Source organism: Drosophila suzukii, chromosome 3, assembly GCF_043229965.1.
Source record: "Drosophila suzukii chromosome 3, CBGP_Dsuzu_IsoJpt1.0, whole genome shotgun sequence".
NCBI classification, from domain to species: Eukaryota; Metazoa; Arthropoda; class Insecta; order Diptera; family Drosophilidae; genus Drosophila; species Drosophila suzukii.
In genome coordinates, this window is record NC_092082.1 from 38,873,054 (window position 1) to 38,898,988 (window position 25,935).

Here is a 25,935-nt window from a genome sequence, read left to right on the forward strand (position 1 = left end):
GTTGGTCAAGATCGCCAGTCTAGCTGCATTCAATTTGTCTAACTGACAGTATCAATTGAATTTCGATAGGTTCCACTCAAACACCCTTACGGTACTTTATCGTGAGCTCTCGCCCTATATTATCACACGGCATCTGTTGCCCCCTCTGATATCAGTCGAAGAGCTTTTGGGAAGATTTGTGACTTCGGGGACAGTTGAAGCCAATGACCGAACAAAATGGACGAAATGGATACATCTGGAAACAACTGCCACTTGACACCGCCAACAAAAATAAAGCACCAAAATGGACTGAATCTTAAAAAATAGGCATACTTCTCTAAAAACTAATTACACAGGACCAGAAAGTCAAACTTTTTAAATTTCTACGAACAACTTCTCCTTAAAAATTAGTTAAAATATCATACAAACTTATCACCTACAGGTACCCAAAGAGTATGAAAATGATCGCCGACATTTTAAATTGTGTGGCCCATGTACCGTAATGGAATCTACCTACATTTTTCTTATGAAAAAAATTTTCTGTACACCACGGCATTACAAAAAAAAATAGTTCAAAGTTAGTTTAAGCACCCCGATTTGTAATTAGCCGAAATGGTCCTGTTGCATACTTCAAATGGTGACTCGCGACGAGTTGTACGTTGTGTTAATGGATGACTTTGAAACAGCCTCAACGCCACCAAAAACTAACCGTTGGATAAAACAAGTTCTGTACGAACCGATAAATTTATTTATTTTAAAAAAGGTGTCCTTTTATGCAGCCCCGTGAAAAAATTTTAAAAAGCGGTACTTAATATTCACCATTTTGTTAACGTCATTATTAAAGGAACACAAATGTATGACTTTCGTCACCCACAAATTCATAATCACACCAGAAAATCCCAAAAATTTAATTGTTTTATTTTATTATTCAATTTTTAATCAATTCTAAGCAAAAACAATGATGATAAGATGAAGTCGAAGAGACTAAAAGAAAAAACGAAAAAAACCCGCATAAACTCAATTTTGAACGTTTCAAAAAATTAAAACAATATTAAGATTTTGTCCAAAGACTTTTATTTGATATGTCTTCCTGTACGCGGTTTGGCATGCTCTCTTCAATACGCTCCCAAAGGTTGGCCATGTTTGATGGAGCTGCTTCGTACTGCCCGAGCCGTTTTTTCACGATTGACCAAATATTTTCAATCGTGTTGAGGTCGGGATTTTGTTTTTTTGCTGTCCACTCCATCAATTTAAAATTTTGCTTACCAATCCATTCCTTAATAATTTTCGCAGTGTGCTTTGGATCCCCATCTTGTTGAAAAATAATTTCTGTTTCGGGATAAGCACATTTTTCAATAAAATTTGTAATATTGGTTTGGAAAATTTGTAGGTAGTCCTCTTTCCGCAAAATACCGTCTATTAAGTGCAGAGGGCCAGCATGCCACCATGTGAAGCATCCCCAAACCATAATATTTCCATACCCTTGCAGAGGGTACTATGATTTCAGTCAGAAGTTCGCAACGCAGTGAAGAGGACGTTTCCGACCCCATAAAGTATATATATTCTTGATCAGCATCACTAGACGAATCGATCTAGCCATGTCCGTTTGTCCGTCTGTCCGTCCGTTTCTAGGCAAACTAGTCTCTCAGTTTTAAAGCTATCGGGCTGAAACTTTCCCAAAAGTTTTCTTTCTAGGTAGTATATAAGTTGGAACCAGCCAGGTCGGACAACTATATCTTATAGGTCCCATAGGAATAATCGGAAAAATAAATAAAAAAGTTATATCTTTGGTGTTTTTTAATATATAGCCTCCTACACTTGGAAATACAATTTTTAATTAGCTGTAAAGCTCGAATTTAATTTTATCAAAATCAGACGACTGTATCATATAGCTGCCATAGAAACGATCGGAAAATTGGTGGGAAAATACTATGAAACAAAATATAGCTTCGGTGTTTTTTGACATATTATCTTATACTATTGGGAATATAATTTTTCGTATTTTTACAAATTTTGAATTAAATTTAATAAAAATCGGACAACTCTAACATATAGCTGTCAAAGAAACAGTCAGAAAAATAATGAAATAATTATTTTTAAACAATTTTGCTTTGTTGATTTTAATCGTATTTTCTTTTACTCTTGGATATAGTATATTGTAACTTATCAGCATTACGAATTTAATTTTACATGAATTTCAGTGAAGCTAGCCACAATCCCTAAGAATTTAACATTGAATATTTCTTATAACTGCAAGGGTATACAAACTTCGGCTTGCCGAAGTTAACATGTTTTCTTGTTTTTTTTACACTTGAAATATATCTGATGTCTCGCAGCGCTCTTCTATCAGTCCATTCTCTAACATTCTTGTTAATAGCCAGAGAAGCACCCTTTGGTGTTAAAAGCTTGTTCCTTCTCATCTCAGACATCATTAGTCGAGCATCAATTGAGTTTATGGGGGTTTTTTTCGTTTTTACTTTTAGTCTCTTCGAATTTATCTGTGTCATCATTGTTTTTGCTTAGAAATTATTAAGAATTGAATAATCAAAATAAAAAAAAAAGCTTTTTTGGATTTTCTGGTGTGATTAAAATTTTAGTTTTGTTTACAACTGTATACTGAAATTTTGATTTCGTTCATAAGTTTGCAACGCAGAAGTATATATTCGTGATCAACCTAAACAATCGAGTCGAGCTAATACTTTTTTTCCGTTCCTTCATGCTTTATGATAAATTAGTCCGGTTTCCTAATAATTTTATTCGTAATTCTGTAGTGTTAAACAAATTTAATTTACCGGTAAAGAAGTAAATTTGATCAAAAATAACGAAGATATAATTATTTTCCTTCTACTTACAATTAATTACACGAACATTTCTATGGCACTATATGATATAGAGTCCGAATGAATAAAAAAATTTAATTCAAAATTCTGAAATATTTAAATAATAATATCGCTAAGAGAAGAAAATAATATGTCAAGAACCAGCGAAGTTATAATTTTTCAAACAAAAACCTCCAATATTTTCCCGATTATTCCTATGGGAACAATAGGATATAGTTGTCCGATACTTTCAAAATTTTTTACGAAATTCTGAAATATTTAAAGAATGATATTCCCAAGAGAAGAAGTTAAAAAAACACCAAAGTTCATTTATTTTTTACATTTTTCAAAAATAGAGTCCATGTCTTTCTGTCTCGCTCTGACGTGGACACAGCCGTACAGTATGACGGTATACCTACAAAGAAGTAATACCAGCTTGAGTTTTTCAATTCATCGGAAAAGTTTAAAAGGGATTAAATGAGAAAAGAAAGGTTAAGAAATATAGTCCAAGAGGATTACTAATGAAAACAAGAAAACTGTCAATTTTCAATTGTCAGTGCTGAAATGATATCAAATAGCATAAATAACGTTTTAGTATTAAATTAATTAGGAAGGACGAAGTTGTGCAAAAAATTGCTATAAATGCAGCAACCAGGTATATATTTATACCAACCCAAGAAATCCAAAACGGAGTATTCATTGGAAACTCCATTTCACATTATAAAAATGCATTTCTATTTAGCTCCTAAGAAGTAATTTAAAATCTGAAACTCACGAGAGGCTAAAGCTGCACTTTCGCTGCTCCAATTAAATGAATATTAAAACTAAGAAATCCAACAACTGATTTTGAATCAGGTATTTCCACCAAATGTTAATGAAAGGTTAAAATATTGAAAAAAATAGCATTTTCTATCAATAATGGAATATTTGAATTTTTATGAATGCCTTTTGGGTTAGCAAACGCACGCAGACATTTTTCAAAGAGCAATGTATGATATCTTAAGAGACCAAGTGGGAAAAACATGCCATGTGTATATGGATGGTGTTATTATTTCTTCAAACACAATTGAACAACATTATACTGAAAACTACGACGTTTTCTAGGCCGAGCGGGGTATTACCGAAAATTTTTCCGTTACTATGCAAAAATGGTTCAACCATTTAAAAAATATCTAGGACGGAAAAATGGAAAGGTTCCTTAAAGAATGTCTACAACAATTTCAATACAGTTTAAGGTTTTAACGAGCTGAAATATAGTCTAATAGTACAGGTTAAATTATTTCAGCCAGATTACACGAAATTACAAAATAATACTTTGAAACTACCCCAAGAAGGATGATGCTAGTTCCTAGTAGAATTGGAACCTTAATTCACGAGAAAAAGTCAAAAAGACTTAAACAAATAAGTTTTTTTAAAGATTTTTAAAATAATTTTTGTTGTTATCTCCGTGCTTTTAGTTATTTCTTGAGTTGCGCTTGACTAATTTAATTTGTAGTTTACAACTACAATGCCACCCTTTAATTCCGTTGAATAAATGAATAGGCCACAATAAGTACATTGTGAGCAACAACTTGGAAAAGTTGCAAATGTATAATTTTTTAACGACTTAGTGACTATAAGTATTCTGTTGATATCGTAAAAACGTTAAACAAATTTGACCACTAATCGAGAAGTGTAGCACTTTAAAGTTACCGTCCATTCGAACCAAACAAACCATATTTGGACGAAATCCATGGTAAAAAAGTTTAATTTTATTTGTCATAGCTTTCCATTATTATTTCATTTGAATTTCAATATTGACCAACGTTAGGATGTTCATGTTATTCCCTTAGGCGGTGTTTCAAATTTTTACAAAATTTCTTCGCACCAATCAACACGGGCCCTTATTTGAGCGATTGTCATATTGTGTACCAACGAAAACCAGTGGTAACTGCACCTGTCAACAAAAACTCGATGACCGCAGATCTAGTAGTACTAAACCAATCAGTGCAAAGGGTGGTCGGGGTCGAACAAAAACAAATTAACACCGACTAGTTTTCTGGGAATAAATATAAGGGATAGGTTTAAAAGTATTTTTAAATTTTTGCAACATTTCTCGAAGACTTTGCAATTGACTTCAAAGTGGTGTAAAAAATGTTATAGCCAAAAGAACAGGCTTTCCAATGATTCCACTTTCATGGTGATGAATTTGTTATACAGGTGCTATTCCCAACCAAATTTTTCTTACTATTCTTACCCTACTCTTCACTAATGCTTTTTTTATTAATAATAATATTGGCCAGTTCAGAAATAATTGATAACTTGAGCCCCGATTTTTTTCTTTTCAAGGACAACAAGGATGTTCTTACTTTAAAATCCTACAATGTTTATCCACGTAACTAATTTATATTTTAACAAAGAAATAATATATTCAGAATCAGATAATTCTGTGTTCAAAATCGCACCTTTAATAATTTATAAAAAGTACTCTATAATAAAAAAAAAATGCGAAATATACTATACTGGTTATCTAAGAGCCATTTCCCAAATCGTTAGGAAACTAGTAATAAGCAAGCAAGTCAGTCGCAAAATGCGCAAACACAAATTATGAAATGTTTAAGAACGAATTCTTTAATAATTACTGCACTTTAAGTGAAGAGAAAACTTGTTTTAACGATTATAAAAATAAAGCAGGAAAAATTTGTTAATCAAGAATTTTATTTTAACAGAACTAAGAGAGTATTATTAAATTCATATTTAATCGGGAGGATTTATTTTAGAAGAGTATTTAGAAGGTATCCAAACCATGGTTAGCCTTGCCCTTGTTTTTGATTTTGTCTTTGCCTTTGCCATTAACTTCTAGGGCCGCACTTGCCAATCGGTTTATAAACACAAGCTTTCTTTCGAACCCAAACTAATGCGTTCGAAGTTCATATCATAGACAGCGATGCTTGTGAAATTCCACTTGTGCGCATATTAAAAGGTGATATGTAAGTAGTATAAAAAGACACGCACTGGGAAAATTAGCATATTAATGGCCCCCAGGCCCCTCTCGCCCCTCATTAACATATGCGGGTTCTAGGATAATAAGCCTAATCCAATAAATTAACTGATTTTAATAAGCTTTGAAGTCATAAAAATGTCACGGTCATGTCTATAAAGAGTATACTTAATTGCCCCCATCGCCAATATTGATCATGTATCCTTCCCCTCATTATGTGCAATTAATAGTCAGGTGAGATAGGTGCACGTGAGAAAGGTCGCACAACCAAAGATTGTTATCTTATAGGAACATATCCGATCATGTTGGGGAAAGGTGTCATCACGTACCGTTTTGCCTCATTATCACAGGTGTTGCTGTGCACGTGAGAAAGGTAGCACACCCAAAGTATTCAAAGATGGTTATCTAAGAGGAACATGCCCGATCATGTTTGGGAACAATGTTTTCTATGATTGTAAAACTAATTTAGAAATCAAAAGAACCCCAATAAAATAAATCTCACAAGTTAATGATTCTCAGATGTCGAATATTTTCAAACAGACATTTATTTTCGCCTCAGAACGATTAACTGGTAAATTTTCTAAGATCTCTTTTTTCCACAAAAGGGTCATAAACATGTCATAAAAGGGATTCAAGCAAGAGCTACCCGAACATGCGCACCTGTAAATTACCTGACCGCAATAAAAGGGACACATGCACAACCCAGAAGGCGCACGCTCATTGACAAGATCATGGGCCTCACGCCAACGACCTCACGGATGGGGTTGAAATCACGACCGCGCAACAACTCGCAAGTAGCCGACATATCTCAGTCAAGGAAATATTTTCCATTCTTTGTACCTGTAATCTTAACTCGAAATAAAAAGTCAGAAGTTTATTTTGTGCATAATAATACATTTATTCATTTATTTTGGTATTGCGAACATTTTTGTTATATATAGAAATTAATTTTCTGCTTTAATTTCGGCGATTTGCATAGAAGAAGCAGGCGCACGTTTCCGAAGTCATTTCTGGATTACAAAATGTAAAGTGTTCACCATAATTCGTAGTTTTGAGATCATGTCCACCTCGATTCATGAACATAGTTTTTGTGTTTAGAAGGTATTGAAAATGCTGACCAATTATCTCTCCTTTAAATTGTTCAATAAATTGGTCAATTTCTTCATGAAACTTAATTTGGTTAATTTTGTTTTCTTGCATATCTTTACACATCTAGACTCAACATTAAAGTTATGTATAAAAATTATTTTATTGTTTTGAAGCTACTTTTAAAAAATGTCAAAATAATGTATGCATTGTTAAGAGCACAAACCCCGCCCTTAAGGTGTGTTTCACAATAGGGAAACCGGTTTCCTTTAAACCTGTTTAATGACGGACAGCCCATTTCCTCGACATTAATGAGCTGACGACTCCCAAAAAACGTCTGTAGAAATCGTTTCTTTTCCACACCTTTACAAATAATTTGTCTTTCATTGGTAATTGTTCCTAGATACTTTAGAGTTTGAGGAAAACCGTTTTCCATCGTTCCAAAATGACCCAGGGAAACCAAAAGGTAGACGAATTTTACCTTAGGATTAATAATCACGTCTCACTAATGATGATTAAAATAAAAAGCACGAATTACTCTTGCCGGGCAAAGGGACAAGGCTCTTAATGCCTTTATTAGGGGACTAAACGGCGACGCTTCTAGGCTTCTAACAATCCGTAAGCCTGCGGACGTCCACGAAGCGTACTCTATTTGTCTAGAGCTACAGAAAACGGAGCCGAGGAACCCTACGTCAATGGCGCCTTTATTTAGACAGAACTTCAGCCAAACCTATCAGAGCTATAGACCACCTAACCCACCGAGGTTCCCCCAGACGCATCAATTTATCAATAGGGCCCAAACGAGTCCAGGGCACAACTTTGCTCCAAGCGGAAGCGTGCAGGGCTCTCCAAGATTCCAGATTGGCCAGATTAGCGATTAAACAAAAATCAAACCAACCAGGTCAAAGTTATAGGTCAAATTTTAACTCGCGTCAAGGAGAGGCCGGCGGCATCAAGAGAAACCCCAGCGCTAACTCTATTTTGAATCCCTTCCGTAAAGCTCAAAGGCTTTACCATATTCAATCCACCCCATCATCGAACCCCACTCCCAATAAACACTATGAACGACATCCCAATAACGAGGTAGAGGAACTGGAAGTCTCACCTCAAGGGATAGAGCATTGCTCTTCCTTAGAGGAAGTAGGGTGTATTAGCGATGTCGAACAAAATTTTATGACCGAAGCCTCTCTGGCATACCATAAATAGAATATGAAACTAAAACAGGGGCTAAACTACAATTTCTTACAGACACCGGCGCTAACAATAATTTTATTAGCCTCAAGAATTCCGCCGGCTCTACAACATTATCCACGCCGTTTGTCGTTCAATCCGCGGGGGGTGATATTAAAATAACACACCGTATCACTGGAAATTTTTTTATACCAATTGGGAACGATACTGTTCTCACCTTTTTTGTTCTTCCCGGACTAAAATCATTTGACGGCATTATAGGAGACGACACCCTAAGAACCTTAAAAGCCCTGATCGACAGAAAAAACAATCTCTTAACAATATCACCCGGTATTAAAATACCCCTCTTTGCAAAAAAATCCCTAAATGTACATCTGTTGTTGGATGCAAAACATCCCGAATCTGCAAAGGAAGCTTTAAACGCGCTTATCAGCGAATATTTCAAAATCTTTGAACCACTCTCGCCCGGAGAGGCCGTAGACACGAGCGTTAGGACTGAGATTCGCACCAGCACTCTTGCGGGATGGGATCGTAAAACCATCAGAAAGTCCCTATAACTCCCCTGTCTGGGTAGTTCCAAAGAAACCCAAACCGAATGGAGAGAAACAATGCCGCATGGTCATCGACTCTAAGCGCTTAAACGCTGTCACGATTGCGGACACTTATCCAATACCGGACATTAATTCTATTTTGGCCAGCCTAGGAAAGGCCAAATATTTTACCACTCTCGATTTAACCTCGGGATTCCATAAAATTTACATGTTGGAATCCGATACCCCAAAGACAGCATTTTCTACACTGAATGGGAAGTACGAATTTCTTCGTCTTCCGTTTGGGTTGAAAAATGACCCAGCGGTATTTCTAAGAATGATCGACGATGTATTAAGGGAACACATTGGCAAGATTTGCTATGTGTACATCGACGATATAATAGTCTTCAGTGAGGACTATGATAGCCACTGGCAAAACCTCCGCGCTGTCTTCAACAACCTGGAGAAAGCCAAACTGCAGGTCAACTTAGAAAAAAATAATTTCTTATCAACTCATGTAATCTCATAAATCTTCACAATCAAAAAAAGTCCCCAATGAGCTTGATAATGCCGCAATGAAAGCCTTTAAAGATTTGAAAACTATCCTTTCATCTTCAGAGGTATTGACATTTCCATATTTTTCAAACCCTTACACCTAACCACAGACGCGTCAAACTACGCTACCGGAGGAGTTCTTTCTCAAGTGGACTCTGGCAAAGATCGGCTAATTGCGTATATATCCCGATCTTTGAGTCAGACAGAAGAGAACTACGCCACCATCGAAAAGGAAATGCTCGCGATAGTGTGGGCCTTAGATAACCTTCGTTCTTATTTGTATGATGCTGGATCTATTAAGATTTACACTGATTACCAGCCTTTAACATTTGCACTGGGCAATAGAAATTTTAACGCCAAGTTAAAACGCTGGAAGTCTCGTATTGAGGAGTACAATTGCGAATTAATATACAAGCCAGGGAAGTCAAATATAGTGGCCGATGCCCTTTCAAGAGTTTCAACGTATGTTAATCACCTGGGCTCTGACAATGATAACGCCTCCGAGTCGGACTCCATAGCTACGGTTCACAGCGCTCTTCAAGGCGCCTCTTGTTTAATTCCCCACGTGAAACCCCGATTAACGCCTACCGGAATCAATTGATTTTTTAATTAGATCTGTCCGATTATTCGTGTGGGCACCTACATCCTGGGTATGTGCGCCACTCAATTCCAATTAATGATCACACCCCTTTAACCCTTCTAAACTCACTAAAGAAATACTTGAAACCTTCAGTAATCAATGGAATTAAAAACCCGTATGATTACCTAAAACTCCTCCAAACCTGTTGCTTCCAGAATTTTAAATTGCATAAAATCCGTATAACACAGCGTTTAGTAGAGGATATTACGGATAAAGAAAAAATGTTCGAAGTCATCGATAAAGAGCATCGCAGAGCTTATAGAAATTCAAAATAGGTCCGTATTCAAATCCTAGAAAAGTATTACTTCCCCAGGATGGCTAGTATTATTCGCACACAACTGTCAACCTGCACCACTTGCAAATTGTATAAGTACGACAGACACCCAAATAAACCACCATTACAGTCAACCCCTATTCCAAACTACCCATGTAGTTACTTCATATCGACGTTTTCACATTGAAGAAAAAAATATACCTGAGTTGCATCGACAAATTCTCTAAATTTGCTAACATTTTTCCCTTGCAATCAAAATCAGCAATCCATCAATCCATCCACAGCGCCTAGAATGATAGTGTCTGATAACGAAAGGAGCCTTCTATGCCCAACTGTCCTAAACTACTTGCGATCGCTGGGGATTGAACTTTATCATACCCCAACGCAGAAAAGCGAAGTAAACGGTCAGGTAGAAAGATTCCATTCTACCTTCATGGAAATGATGCTAAAAAGGTGAATATCCCACCTTTAAAGCCACCGAGCTTATCGCAATTGTCGCAGAGAGGTACAATAACACTGCCCACTCGGTGACGCATAAAAAACCCGTGGATAATTTTTTCAACCGTACTTCTAGAATAAATTACCAGGGATTATCTGACTTTAAACAACAAACTCTTGAGGACATTCGAGGGCTCATTGAGCACAAGCAAACTTTAACCAACAATGGGCGCAATAAAAATAGAAGCGACCCAATTTCCTATGAACCAGGTGGCACAGTGTATGTCGCCAATAAACAAATAAAAACAAAGGAAAAACAACGATTCAAGGCAGAAGAGGTTCAGGATGACCGAAGGGTCACTATTAAAACAGGGTCGGGAAAAATCTTTCACAAACCACACTTAAGGAATTAAATTTTGGAAAGGAACCTCAATTAAAAGAAAAGTAGACTACTCGGCATATGTGGTATGGGAGGCTAGCAACAGAATATCTTAACTCTTAACAATATACAAATTCATCTAAAACCATAAAGGAAAATGCGTACTGAACGTTTCACTAACTCATAACCTCGCCCAAACACAATCAAATAAAACCGTTTAATATCCTCCCAAATATAATTAAGAAAAACCTAGTCTAAGATAAACACTTATTGAAATGAAAAAAATAAACCCCTTAGAAAAGGGGAACAATAAATTCTTTTAGTAATAGCTATTCACAAATGAAAATAAATACACAAGTAATAATAGTAAAAAAAGAACGATAATACAAAAATAATGATAATATAAAAATAATAACAATACGAAAATAATAGTAATAGACACAAAAAAACACCGACACGAACGTTAAGATTAAGACAAATAGACAATTTAATTATAAGATTCTACAATTTCATGTACATTTAATCCTCTTCTGACGCTACAAGCGCGTCTACAATCTACGAGGCGACAACCCTCCATATGTTCAAATATGATGCACTGGTTGGCCCCTTACAACAAGGTACCGTCTGGAGGACCAATTGCGTCTTCAAACTGGCTCACGTCATCAGTTCAGGCCGCATGCAGCAACTCATCGACCAGGTAGCAAACGAGGCTATGGTAATCATCGATCAACACACTGGTTGGCCACTATCTGCAGCACGCTTCGGAAGGAATCTCGCGCATAGATAGCGCACCAACACGGAGACAACGCTCAATCGATTGGCTAGGATCAGCCTGGAAATGGGTCGCGGGATCACCGGACAAATCGGATTGGGGGAAAGAGGAGGACAGCTTGGCAAGGTACAACAATCAGCAGATTCGAATCAACACTAAGTTGTTTGACTCAACGCACGAATCGCTCCAGAAACTGAACGATGTTATCGGGAGAGTCAACGCAATAGACGGGGATTTCCACGTGACGACGACATGAATTTTTTCCATTACCTTGACCTTTGCGCCTGCGTCGAGGTATTTTAGCAATCCTTTGTAACTATAACCATAACTATTTGTGTTGTTGCTAACAGTTATAAATGGTTCGCGAATAAACAATACTTTCCTAATTATATTTTTTATGGCCTTTTTATGAAGGGATAATATTCCATGATTTTTTTCCATTACCTTGACCTTTGCGCCTACGTCGATGCATTTTAGCAATCCTTTTCACCACCACCTGTGTTTATTGTAGGTAACCAACTTGACTCTGGGGTTAGCAATGGGTGGTTTGCTTAATGGGATTTAAATTATCGGTGAAAAATTTACAAGTGAAAGTCACACACATTTTGGACAAAGGATACAATTGGTCATTAGGTGTGGGTATACACATTTGTTATGGTGATAGAAAATGGGATAATCACAGTGTTTTTGTTTTTACTGTATTACGCCGGAGCGATTTCAATTACTCTTCCAATTATAGTTAGTTTTAAATCGTTTTTTGACTTCCATATATTGTTCTTTTTAGACATTTTATTGTAGATAATAATTATAGTTATGGGTGTAAGGCTAGCTATCGTAGTTAAGGATACATTTATTATACCTACATAAGGTGAAAGAATATGAAAAAAGGAAATGTTTTATTTTTACAATATACTAGTTAAAGTGGATGATATTATTATATATTCTTAATATCTGTCATTATGAATCAAAATTGATTATCAAAACAGCTTCTAAACAGCTTTTAGACAGCTTGTAAACAAAAACAATTCTTAATTAGTTTAACAATCACAGGATACATCTTTCCCCAACATAATCGGACATGTTCCTTTAAGATTTATATATCAATCTTCAGATATTGTAGTTGTGCGATCTTTCTTACGTACACAGCAAACACATTGAAAACCAGAGTGTAAGTTTTTACTTCTCATCGAAAGTCGTCTAGTGATCAAGAATTTTTGATCATTCTTAACAAAAGACTATAACAGCTTGTAGAACTTAATAAGAACTAGTAACCAGCTAATAACAATTAGTAAACATCAAGTAAACAGATACTAAAGAGCTAGTAATCAGCTAATAACATCTAGTAAACAACTTGTACACATTTACTAAATATATAGAAGCCAGACACTAAACAGTTAGTAACCAGCTAATAACATCTAGTAAACAACTTGTATACATCTACTACACATATAGTAACCAGCTAATAACAACTAATAAGCAACTAGTAAACATCTACTAAGCAGATAGTTACCATCTAATAATAGCTCATAACAGTTAATAACAGCTAGTAATCAAAGTCCAAGCAGCTCAACCGCCATCATAAATCACGAAAACCAGAGGAGTATTGTAATTATAGAGCTTATTAAACGTATTCAAAATCTTAGACAATGATGCCTAACTCATACATTTAGTAAACGAATAGAATAGAACTAGAAAAGTAGAAATAGAAAAATAGTTGCCAACAAAAACAGATAAAAAAAACACAACACCTCTATCATGAACTTGAATCAATTAAATGATTAAATTAAATTAAAAGACGCTCCTATGTTAGGTAATGATGCCTTCGAAATATATTATAATGTTAATATGGGTTAGAACAAATGCATGCTTTAAAAATAATCCAACATCTGGGAAAAATTAAATTGTGAGAATTATTTTACATCTATCTATGGGAACCAAGCGAAAATCTGCGTTTGGAACGAAGATTAATAACCGATACATTTCTTACAGAGGGATGGAGTCAGAAAATTAATTATATACAAATATATATAATATATAGTTCATAATGAATTTAATGAAATATGTTTACAATAATAAAATATATAAAAAAATATTAAATGATCCTACAAAATTTGTTTCTGACTGTAATTAAAACTACAGGTACAATTGAAGGGAAAGTATTTTATTCAATGAGGTCAATGGTCTTGAGGGTCTCGGGCATATGATTTTGATGACGGTCTGGTAATGATAGTTCACTGCAAGTGTGTTTGGCTAACACATCTGAGAAACATTAACTTGTGTGCTTTAATAATTCTTAATAAGAGACTATGACAACTCAAAACACTTGTTAACAGTTAGTTACCATCTAAAACCAAGTACTTTACAGATACTATACAGATAGTAACCATCCAAAACCAAGTACTGTACAGGTACTATACAAAAAGTAACCATCCAAAAACAAGACTAAACAGAAAGTAACTATCAAAATACTGCTAAGTTACAACTAAATACAACGTGTCCAACGCGTCAAGTCCACGTCGGTATGACTACTACCCTAAAAAATATTATATCTCTGGATAATCTTCAAAGTCAATATCTATTAAATTCTGGATGGAGCAGTGGAGACGAAATTTCTACGCTAACTAAGAATCTTGGCGATGTGTTTAAACAAATCTGAAATAAACAAAACTTTTAAACTGGAAATGACGAATATAACCTGGAAAATTCCCCATGTAACTTCAAGCGATTTTGCAAACCTTAAGATGTACGATATTATTAAAGGTGGTGTAAACCAACCAATCGCTTTCCGGAGTTGGTATTCATATGCTAACCCCACATTGGGGTATGGGAGTCAACACAACTGGAATGTGAAATTGTCGGCTAACCGCGAAAAACCAAAATTTGTAATAATTTGATTTATACTAAATGGAGAACTTATCACAAATAATTTATCATATCCATATGATAATCTGAGTTTTAGTAAGAATCAGTATGCTCACCAATATGAAAGTATACAAGATTTGAATCTAGTTACTATAATCGTGAATCACAGCCATTTTTGACCCCAAATGAATTTAAATTGAAGGGTCCTATTATTGTGGTTGATCTTTCATATCAAAACGAATCAGTGATAACTGAAAATACCCAAGCTCATTGTCTCTTATTGAATACGACCCATTAAACGGACTAGAAGAATGTTGAAAGATACTGTTTCAATTGATATTCAAGGTTTCTTTGATAATAATAAAAATTTTATTCTAAAGGAAATTGAGATTGTATTCGAATCCAAACTTGAATAATAGTTTTTTAATAGAACCACCATATGATTTTACTTCTCTAAATACAAAATCTCGAAAGACTGCATTTTGGTTAGCCAATACACATCACAAAATTTTTTAGAAAGATAGAGAAAACAGTTTTCTACAATTTCGAAAGTATCTAAGGTCAATTACTAGCGGAAAACAAACTATTTGTAAAGGTGTGGAAAAAAAACGTTTTTTACAGACGTTTTTTTTGGCGTCGTTAACTTATTAATATAGAGGAAATGGGCTGTCCATCATTAAACAGGTTTAAAGGAAACTGGTTTCCCTATTGTGATACATACCATAGGGGGAGGTTTGTACTCTTAACAGTGTATACATTATTTTGAAATTTTTTAAAGTATCTCCAAAACAATACAACAATTTTTTATACATATTTTTAAAGTTGAGACTAGATGTGTAAAGATCTACAAGAAAAACAAATTATTAAATAAAATTTCATGATAAAATTGAGCAATTTATTGAACAATACCTTCAATACCTTCTAAACACAAAATCTATGTTCATGAATCGAGGTGGACATGATCTCAAGACTACGAAATATGGTGAACACTTTACATTTTGTAATCCAGAAATGACGTCGGAAACGTGCGCCTGCTTCTTCTATGCAAATCGCCGGAATCATAGCAGAAAATTAATTTCTATATATAATAATAATGTTCGCAATATCAAAATAAATGAATAAATATATTATTATGCTACAACATAAGCTTCTGACTTTTTATTTCGAGTTAAAATTACAGGTACGGAGAATGGAAAATATTTCCTTGACTGAGATATGTCGGCTACTTGCGAGTTGTTGCGCGGACGTGATTTCAACCCCTATTATGGGAACGTATTAGAGCTAGCAGTCAGCCGTGTGTTCGTTGGTTTGAGGCCCACGATCTTGTCAATGGGCATGCGCTTTCAGACTTGTGCATGTGTCCCTTTTATTCCGGTCAGGTAATAGACAGGTTCGCATGTTCGTGTAGCTCTTGCTTGAATCCCTTTTATGACATGTTTATGACCCGTTTGTGGATAGGAGAGATCTTGGGAAATTTACCAGTTAAACGTTCTGGGGCGAAATAATGTCTGTTTGAAAATATTTCACATCTGAGAATCATTAACTTGGGAGATTTATTTTATTGGGGTTCATTTGATTTCTAAATTAGTTTTACAATCATAGAAAACATTGTTCCCAAACGTGATCGGGCATGTTCCTTTTAGATAATCATCCTTGAATACTTTAGGTGTGTGACCTTTCTCACGTGCACAGCAACACCTGTGATAATGAGGCGAAAGGGTACGTGATCACACCTTTCCCCAACATGATCGGATATGTTCCTCTAAAATAACAACCTTTGGTTGTGCGACCTTTCTCACGTGCACCTTTCTCACCTGACTATTAATTGCACATAATGAGGAAAAGGATACATGATCAATATCGTCACATGGGGATGTTGGAGCTATGGGCGCAATCTCCTCTGAGAAAACAACCTTTGGATACTATGGGTGTGCGACCTTTCTCACGTGCACCTTTCTCACGTGACTATTAATTGCACATAATAAGGGGAATTATACATGATCAATGTTGTCACATGGGGATGTGGGGGCGTTGGGGGCAATTAAGTATACTCTTTATAGACATGAACGTGACATTTTTATGACTTCAAAGCCCATTAAAATAAGGTAATTTATTGGATTATGCTAATTGTCCTAGAACCCGCATATGTTAATGAGGGGGGAGGAGGGCCTGGGGCCATTAATATGATGATTGTCACAGAACACATCTTTTCATACTACTTATGTTGTTGTCAGAGAATTCCTGGAATCTGTAAGTCAGATGTGAAACAATAAGTTTTACTGCAGTACCTGAGAAATCAAGTAGATTTCTTAAGTTTGTGCTTACTATGTTATGATTAACAGAATCAAATGCCTTGCTTTGTTCAAGAAGCGTCAGAAACATTACACAGTTTTTGTCAATTTTTTGGCGAATATCTTCTAAAATGTCAGATATTGCAGTTATGCGGCTTCTTTTTTTTACGAAATCCGGATTGTTTTTCATTTAGAAGCGTGTTTCTGTCTAAGAATCGCCGAATCTGGCATGACAGGAGACTTTAAAGGGCTTTTAAAGGAAATGGCGATATTTATATTGTCCTTAAGCCTTTGTTTGCTTTAGGGATGGGAACTATTTTTAAAGAAAAATAAAGTTCCCTGTGGTCAATATTCTTTTAGTCCCTGTATGTAAACAAACTAGTTGTATAATCCATAAAAAAAAAAAAAATTTTAATATTGAAATCAATTTTAACGGACTAAATTTCTATATCTAAACTAAAAAATTATGTTGTAGTTAAAATGCATAATAAGTAAACATAACATTAAAAATTAATTCAATTTACTTAAATTTACTATATTCAAATTGTTCACGCCAAGAGGGCGTTTAATTTCAGGAGGCAGTGTCGAGCGGCAGTTTTATCCAGATTTCTTTATCTCGCGCGCTCGCACTGCCGTCCGCTCTCCCTCTCCATCTCTCCCCTAAGTCTCCGCTCTGCTCTGGAGCGCTTAAGTTAAGTTAGGCTTAAGCAGTTCATGTTTCAAAGTGTACGAATAAACACCTACGCACGTCGCGTAAAAACCCCAAAAGTACTCCCGTGTTTTTTTGGGTACCACTCAATCTTGGGGCTTCAATTATTTCATCGATCAAGCCGCACCGCCCCAACATTTTGGTCCAGTTCGAGCCGGATTTCAAAATCTTTGGACTTTCCTCTCCTGGAGTTTCCTTTGATTTTGTCCCAGCAGGCTTGAAACACTCCAGATAAGTTCCGCTTACTATAATTGCCGGTCATACAGCCAGTTTTTCGAACCCTATTTCGACTAACTTTCTGTATGATATATTGTCTAAATCCAAAAGAGATTAATCCGACGCAACGGCATTTAATATATGTATTTCAATTCCGTTACTTGTGCCCGACAATATTCCAGTTTCCTTTGCCCACAGTTGCACACTTGAAACAATTCCAGTAAAAATTTCAGTGCTACTATTCAACGAAAATATTTGTCAAATATATTTTCAATTCCAATCGTGTGTAAAATATAACTCAGCCGCAGTAAAAAATTCCCGGTCATAAAATTTTTCCTTAAGATTTGCACTCTTTATTTTTTACTGTGTTCCAGCTGCGTGTGTATATTTACATAAATATTCTAATACAGTCCACTCTAACTACTCTTTCTAATACAGTCCACTCCAACTACTTTTCTCGACCTACAAATACGGCTAAACTATTTCCAATATTAACAAAGTTACAAATTCCACAAATTTACTCCAGCAAATCGTTTGCAATTTAGTTGTGCAGGTGACAAACAAACGCACCGACATACAAACATAAGCGAAGTCTTTCCCATTCCCGCAACGTTATTCTGCTACTCGCAATCCACATATGTACACACATACATACGTATATCGATACCTTCTCCAGTGCACAGTGGGTCAAGAGCTCACAATAAATGTTCCTTCCAAACATACAATATTAAAGTCCGTAATTCCTTACATAAGTCCGACCATCCGATATAATAAATATTTATTGCCTATCCGACAGAGTGACCGTATATATTTACAATCTTAATTGGTTCCTAAATTCCAATTTGATTCCAATCCGTTTCCTTACATCAGAATTAAAATTCTAAATTATTTAACGTCATGGCAACATCAGTAAAATCCGCTTTAACCCGATTTATGGCCACAGCTGACTGTCTGATCCACTTTGAGGCCACTGTGAACGCTCCAGGTGCTCCTACACCAACGTTATCCGCCTATAAAATCCGTCGCGATCATCTCAATTCCTTGTGGCAAACGGTAAAGGCAGCATACGACATATGCTCCGACTGCATTATAGCTGCAGGCGAGAGCGCCGCAGAAACAAAATCCATACTAAAGTCCAAGTATTACCAAACGTACTCCACTTACGAAATATTTGCCGCGCAGCTGATGGAACAAATCCAAAAGGGCTCCTCCCAAATACCTCAAGCTCCAGTAACTCCGTTCCAAAATTCCACGTCTTATGGCTGTCGGCTCCCTCCTATCGACACAGAGGTTTTCTCTGGCGATTATCTTCGCTGTCCAACTTTCCGGGACCTTTTCACGGCAATATACATAGACAATCCGAGTCTAACGCCCGTTGAAAAATTATTCCATTTAAATTCAAAAACAAGTGGCGAAGCTCATTCCATAGTTTCAAGATCCCCACTCACCAATGATGGCTTTCGCTCAGCCTGGAATAACCTAACTGAGCGTTTCGAAAATAAGCGATTGCAGGTGAACAGTCACCTGAAAACACTTTTCAATGTGCAATCCATAGCACAGGAGTCGGGAGCAGCCTTAAAGGAACTTCAACGCACTTTTCAAGGTTGCTTAACTTCCTTAAAATTTTCCGGTATTAATATTGAGAATTGGGACCCTATCCTGGTTTATATGTGCTCGACAAAACTACCAAAGCTCACTCTCTCATTATGGGAGCAATCCATCCAAAATAAAGCCGAAATTCCTACGTGGCTTGAGCTTGATGCATATTTGACGGAGCGCCATCTAACTCTTGAGGCCGTCGATAGCTTCCGATCTTCCAATTTCCACCACGTCCAGTCCAAACACACAAATCGAGAGGCAGAATTTTCAAAAATAAATTCCTTCAACACAAGGTTAGTTCCGATAGCCAAAGGCTGCGATCTGTGTTCGAAGAAGAACCACCCCATGCGTATATGTCCACGCTTCCTACAGATGACGGTAGAAGATCGCTTAGCCTATATCCAAAGGAAGCAGTTGTGCTCCAATTGCTTTGCAAGTAGCCATCAATTCCGGGATTGCACAAGCGCTCACAACTGTCTCACTTGCCAAGATCGGCATCACACATTGCTGCATCGAAACAGCGGTCCTACTACTACGACGATTCCATCCGACCCTCCAAGGCCAGTATCCGCCTCAGTTCCACACATCATTGCGTCCTATTCAACGCAAGTTTCCGTACAAAAAAGTCCTCCTAAGAATACTCCATCCGAATATTGGGTTCCATACCCCGCCTTGGATGGCAGACGTACTCGAGGTATTAAATCCTACCAATGCCGAGTCTGCCAAAAGATCCATCCTCTACGGAAGTGCCACCACTTTCTACGGCTAAGCCCCCAGAATCGGCTTCAGGAAGTACATATCCAGAAGTACTGCTCCAATTGCTTGGCTCACAATCATTCCAAGGACTCCTGCCGCAGTGGTCATCACTGCCACAAGTGTGGAAAGGCCCACCACACTCTCCTACATACGGACGACCGATCTATACTTCCAAAATATTCCTGAGCCTACTATCCTGAGGTTCTTGCTACGGGTGTCCTCGCAAGGGGGGGGGAGAATGTTCACGCCAAGAGGGCGTTTAATTTCAGGAGGCAGTGTCGAGCGGCAGTTTTATCCAGATTTCTTTATCTCGCGCGCTCGCACTGCCGTCCGCTCTCCCTCTCCATCTCTGCTCTGGAGCGCTTAAGTTAAGTTAGGCTTAAGCAGTTCATGTTTCAAAGTGTACGAATAAACACCTACGCACGTCGCGTAAAAACCCCAAAAGTACTCCCGTGTTTTTTTGGGTACCACTCAATCTTGGGGCTTCAATTATTTCATCGATCAAGCCGCACCGCCCCAACACAAATAATTTACTTTTATAAAACAATATTAGTTGCTTTTTTTTATATACAATAATGCTCCTAAAATAATAGGGAATTCACATGTAACTGCTCAACGAAAATTTTTCGCCGAAATCTTAGTCGCTAGCCAAACATAACAGAGAGACGCAAAAGAAATAACGGATCGGCCGAAATTTGTCTCTGAGAGCGCCGAGTGCAGGCAGATTATAAGACAAAGAAAGAGAGGGAACTTCCGAAAATCTGCCTCTCTTTGTTGCACGATCGTTTTCGTAGTCAGTCTTCTACGCTGCCCCGACTTTTCTGCTGACGTCAACAGCGGCAAAGCGGCAAACAGCTTTTTGCCATGAGCCATTTCACCGTGTCTCTACTGCAGAACTGAAGGGTGGTTTCATCATCACCTGTCGATTGACCCAAAAAATGTGTGATAGCTTAGCGGTTTTTTAATATGCCCATTGAATTGAAACAATCCCGAAAAATAGGGATTAATGGGCCTTAATTTAATTAGTCTTACTAGATCGACTCCGCTAGTTATACTTTAAAGGGCCGGAAACGCTTTAAAAATACAAAAAATGATATTCCCAATAGTATAAGATTATATGTTTCATATTATTTTCCCACCTATTTTCCTATCGTTCCTATGGTAGCTGTATGATATAGTCGTCCGATTTTGATAAAACTAAATACGAAATTCAGACAATTAAAAAATGGATTTTCAAACGTAGGAGGTTATATGTTAAAAAACACCGAAGCTATAATTTGTTTCATTTTATTTTCCCACCAACTTTCCGATCGTTCCTATGGCAGCTATATGATATAGTCGTCAGATTTTGATAAAATTAGATTCGAAGTTCAGAACTAATTAAAAATGTTATTTCCAAGCGTGGGAGTTTATAAGTTAAACAAGGAAGAACGCTATAGTCGAGTGCCTCGACTATCAGATACCCGTTACTCAGCTAATGGGACCAAAGGGAAATGGAGGTAAGCAAGCAGCAATGCGAGATTAAAATGCGCCACCTACCGGTGGTAGACAGATTTAAGCGTTATGGGCGTTAGAGTGGGCATGTCAAATTTTTTTTTTTGGATTAATCGATAGGTATTGACGAGACTAATACATTTCAGTTAAAACTTTTTATATAGCATGAAAATTCTGGACGCCACAGGTGTGGGCGTTAGAGTGGGCGTGGCAAACTCTTTTTTGGGTCAATCGATAGGTATTGATAAAAACAATACATTTCAGTTAAAATTTTTATTCTAGCATCAAAACTGTAGGAGCCACAGTTTTGGGCGGTTTGTGGGCGTTGGAGTGGGCGTGGCACTCTGCTGCAACAAACTTGCGCTGCGCAGGAATCTGCATGCCTTATCCCAGTGTTGTAGCTTGTATAGTTTCCGAGATCTCAGCGTTCATACGGACAGACGGATAGACGGACATGGCTAGTTCGACTCGGCTAGTGATCCTGATCAAGAATATATATACTTTATGGGGTCGGAAACGCTTCCTTCTGCCTGTTACATACTTTCCGACGAATCTAGTATACCCTTTTACTCTACGAGTAACGGGTATAAAAACACCAAAGATATAATAATAGTTGTCCGATCCGGCTGGTTCCGACTTATATACTACCTGCAAAAAAAGAAGACTTTTGGGAAAGTTTCAGCCCGATAGCTTTATAACTGAGAGACTAGTTTGCGTAGAAACAGACGGACATGGCTAGATCGACTCGTCTAGTGATGCTGATCAAGAATATCTATACTTTATGGGGTCGGAAACGTCTCCTTCACTGCGTTGCAAACTTCTGACTGAAATCATAATACCCTCTGCAAGGGTATAAAAAGAAATCAAATGAAACAATAAGGGTATTCCATAAACTGTTGAATTGATTTTTAAATAAAAAATAATTACACAATTTTTTTTTTTAATATTCCGATGGGTGCTTTATGATATAGTTGTCCGATCCGGCTGTTTCCGACTTATATACTACCTGCTAAAGAAAGAAGACTTTAAGGAAAGTTTCAGCCCGATAGCTTTAAAACAGTGGTCGGCACACACATACCATCACAAGTTTGCCTTGCATTAGTGTGAGTGTAACAAACACGAAGTTTGCGCGCGGCGTGCTGTAGCGAGACGTTTCTCTGCTTTGCACTGAGATCCTTTGCCGCAGCAACAAAAAAGCGCGCCGAAGTTGAGAAAAAATGACCCGAAGACCCATGCCGGAGTCACACGAACATGTACGTTATACGTGAGCGAGCAGAGGATAGGCAGAACACTTCCCTATTCTCACTAGATAGGCCGCTGCCGACCACTGCTTTAAAACTAAGAGACTAGTTTGCGTAGAAACGGACGGACAGACGGACATGGCTAGATCGACTCTTCTAGTGATGCTGATCATGAATATATATACTTTATGGGGTCGGAATCGTCTCCTTCACTTCGTTGCAAACTTCTGACTGAAATGATAATACCCTCTGCAAGGGTATAAAAAGAAATAAAATGAAACAAACAGAGAATTCTCTAAACTTTTAAATTGCTGAATTGTTGAATTTTTGTCATCTGTTAATCAGCTGTTTCATACAAAGTCAACTCTCAGAAATTTCTGCAATTCAACAGGCTCGGGGCTGTTGAAAATTTTGCTGAATTGCTGAAAACCAGAGTTGTCGCTGTCCTCGACTAAAAGTGAGAGGGTAACTCTGGTCACTTGTAAACATGGAGGAAGAGGTAAATGACAAACAAATTTTAAAAATTGAATAAAATATGCAAATAAAAGATATCGGATAGGATGCTGCCTGTTAGCAGTTCGAATAGTTTAATTTTTTGGCTTATTTGCGGCATTTTCCTTAATTTTAAGCAAAATCTTTGGTAAACACAGCCTGGCAATTTGACAATCCGACAAACAGCTGATAGAACAGCTGACATCTATAAATGGAAAATTCAACAGGGAACTTTTAGGGTCGTTCCCTTAATTGCTGAAATTACCCTGAATGTAAGTAGGCCAGTTCACATTTCATGGCTTGGAATAATGTATTAAATCTAAAATAAATCCCGATTAGATTACTATTTAAATGTTTTGATTCACTAATTTTTAATATTAGATCCTTTTTATTGGACAATGAGTGAAATTTTTATTTTATATATTACTTTTTTTTGGGAGTCACACAGGTATCTGTTTCGGGAAACTAGGTGAGGAATTCGCACGTGCATCAATAAAAATATCGTCCGAGACCCGCCCAAAAATATTTTTTTCCTTAATTAAAAAATCAAACCATGCATTCTCAGCATCGCTAATGGCAATATGATAATGTCCTTAAATGAAAGTAAAGTAAGGTGATTTTGTTTGTAAAATAAAAATTTTTATACCCGTTACTCGAAGAGTAAAAGGGTATACTAGATTCGTCGGAAAGTATGTAACAGGCAGAAGGAAGCGTTTCCGACCCCATAAAGTATATATATTCTTGATCAGGATCACTAGCCGAGTCGATCTAGCCATGTCCGTCTGTCCGTCTGTCTGTCCGGATGAACGCTGAGATCTCGGAAACTATGGGAGCTAGGCTATTGAAATTTGGCGTGCAGATTCCTGAGCTTCTTACGCAGTGCAAGTTTGTTTCAGTAGAGTGCCACGCCCACTCTAACGCCCAAAAACCGCCCTAAATTGTGGCTCCTACAGTTTTGATGCTAGAATACAAATTTTAACTGAAATGTAATGTTCTCACCAATACCTATCGATTGACACAAAAAAAAGTTTGCCACTCCCACCCTAACGCCCATAAACCGCCCACAAACTTCAAAAAATCGTAAATATGAACGTGGATATCTCGGAAACTATCAAAGATAGGGAATTGGGATTTCAGATTTAGATTCCGTAGCCTTATACGCAGCGCAAGTTTGTTACGCGAATATGCCACGCCCAATCTAACGCCCACAAACCGCGAAAACTAGTGACGCCCACAATTTGTATGCTAGATAAAAAATTTTAACTGAAATGTATTGGTCTCGTCAATACCTATCGATTGGTCCAAAAAAAAAATTTGCCACGCCCTTTCTTACGCCCATAACGCTTAAATCTGTATACCGCCGGTAGGTGGCGCATTTTAATCTCGCTTTGCTAGTTGCATATCTCTATTTAGCTGAGTAACGGGTATCTGATAGTCGAGGTACTCGACTATAGCGTTCTTCCTTGTTTATTCATCTAAATCAATTATAAAGAACTGATTTTGTTGATCTGCTCGCTGCGAGATTCGTACGGCTATCTCAGTATATTGTTTGTTCGTCCCACCAAAATTTAAATGACGTAACTACCCAGTAGATCAGTGAGAAAGCTCAGAATTCAAAGGTTTACATTGGGTTTATTTTGGTTGATTTATTACAAGGTTTCTCCTGTAGCTTGAGATGCTCCTGGTGTCGTATGACTCTGCTCGCTTGCCGACGCGTTGACTCGATGGCCGCTTGTCTCGTCTTGGACTCGCAGATAGATCGGACGTGTGGGCTTAGGGAAGCGTCACCGTTCTTAGACCAGGGTGAGAAGGTACCTCGCTTTCCAGGGCAACACTCAGTTCGTTGACAGTCAAGGCTTGCGCAGTTCACTTCGCTTTACGCCTAGTGCACGTTCCACCCTATGCTCACCCTATTGCTTATCGTCCGTGATGTTTTTGATGAGATCTCCGCCTCTGTCGATGTGGGGGCTGCCGATTTTTACTGCTGGGCTCTGCTTCTGGTCGTGCTTGCTGCGAGGCTAGATATATCGTGGTGCCTGGCTCTCGAGGTTTCGGACAATCGCCCTTCTGGGCCTCTTCAGGACAACACCTCTTGAATACCGCAACCGGTCGACTGCTCTGCTCGTCCTTCCTGGCTGGTACCGTGATTCTCTGGCACTCGGGTTGTCGGTCAGTTGCCGTTCTGGGACTCCGTTAACCGCTGGGCTCTTTAGGACAACGCCTCTCGAAACCACAAGATGATCGACTCGCACTCCTGACTAGTCGCTAAATTCCAATGCGACAAACCGGACGCACGCCGGATCACGCCCACGTGGTGTTTGAGCAAGGCACACTGGGTTTAGACAACTTTCCCCCAGTTACAAGAGTAGAAACAATCGCCTTGACTTATCCGTGTCATGCCCTCAGGACCTCAGTTACCCTTTTCTAAATTTCGGAGATTCCCAATGACCCAAGCCCTAACGTTGCAACATAGCGATCCGACGGTAGCGTTTTCCTTTCTAATTATTCCATTTATACATTCATCGATTACAATTTTTCCTGTTTCTTTATTAAATATTTTATCTTCGTATAGAAAGTATTTATCAAGTATTTTTTCTGTTAGAATATTGTTATTTTCATCGGGATAAGGAAT

At 37.5% G+C, this 25,935-nt stretch overlaps 1 protein-coding gene across 8 annotated transcripts in view; it reads left to right on the plus strand.

The window, feature by feature from the left end:
* Window positions 1-25,935, plus strand: part of LOC108011912 (calcium/calmodulin-dependent protein kinase kinase 1) — a 244,973-nt gene that overhangs the window by 47,793 nt on the left and 171,245 nt on the right. Inside the window, exon 2 of one of the 8 annotated variants that reach the window (XM_065868456.2) lies at window positions 70-24,039. The exons of the other annotated variants lie outside the window; for them this stretch is intronic. Coding sequence (XP_065724528.2) covers window positions 18,619-20,262 — 1,644 coding nt within the window. The 5' untranslated portion in view covers window positions 70-18,618 and the 3' untranslated portion in view covers window positions 20,263-24,039. Of the gene's footprint in view, window positions 1-69; window positions 24,040-25,935 lie in introns of those variants that run through there. 8 annotated transcript variants of the gene reach the window in all.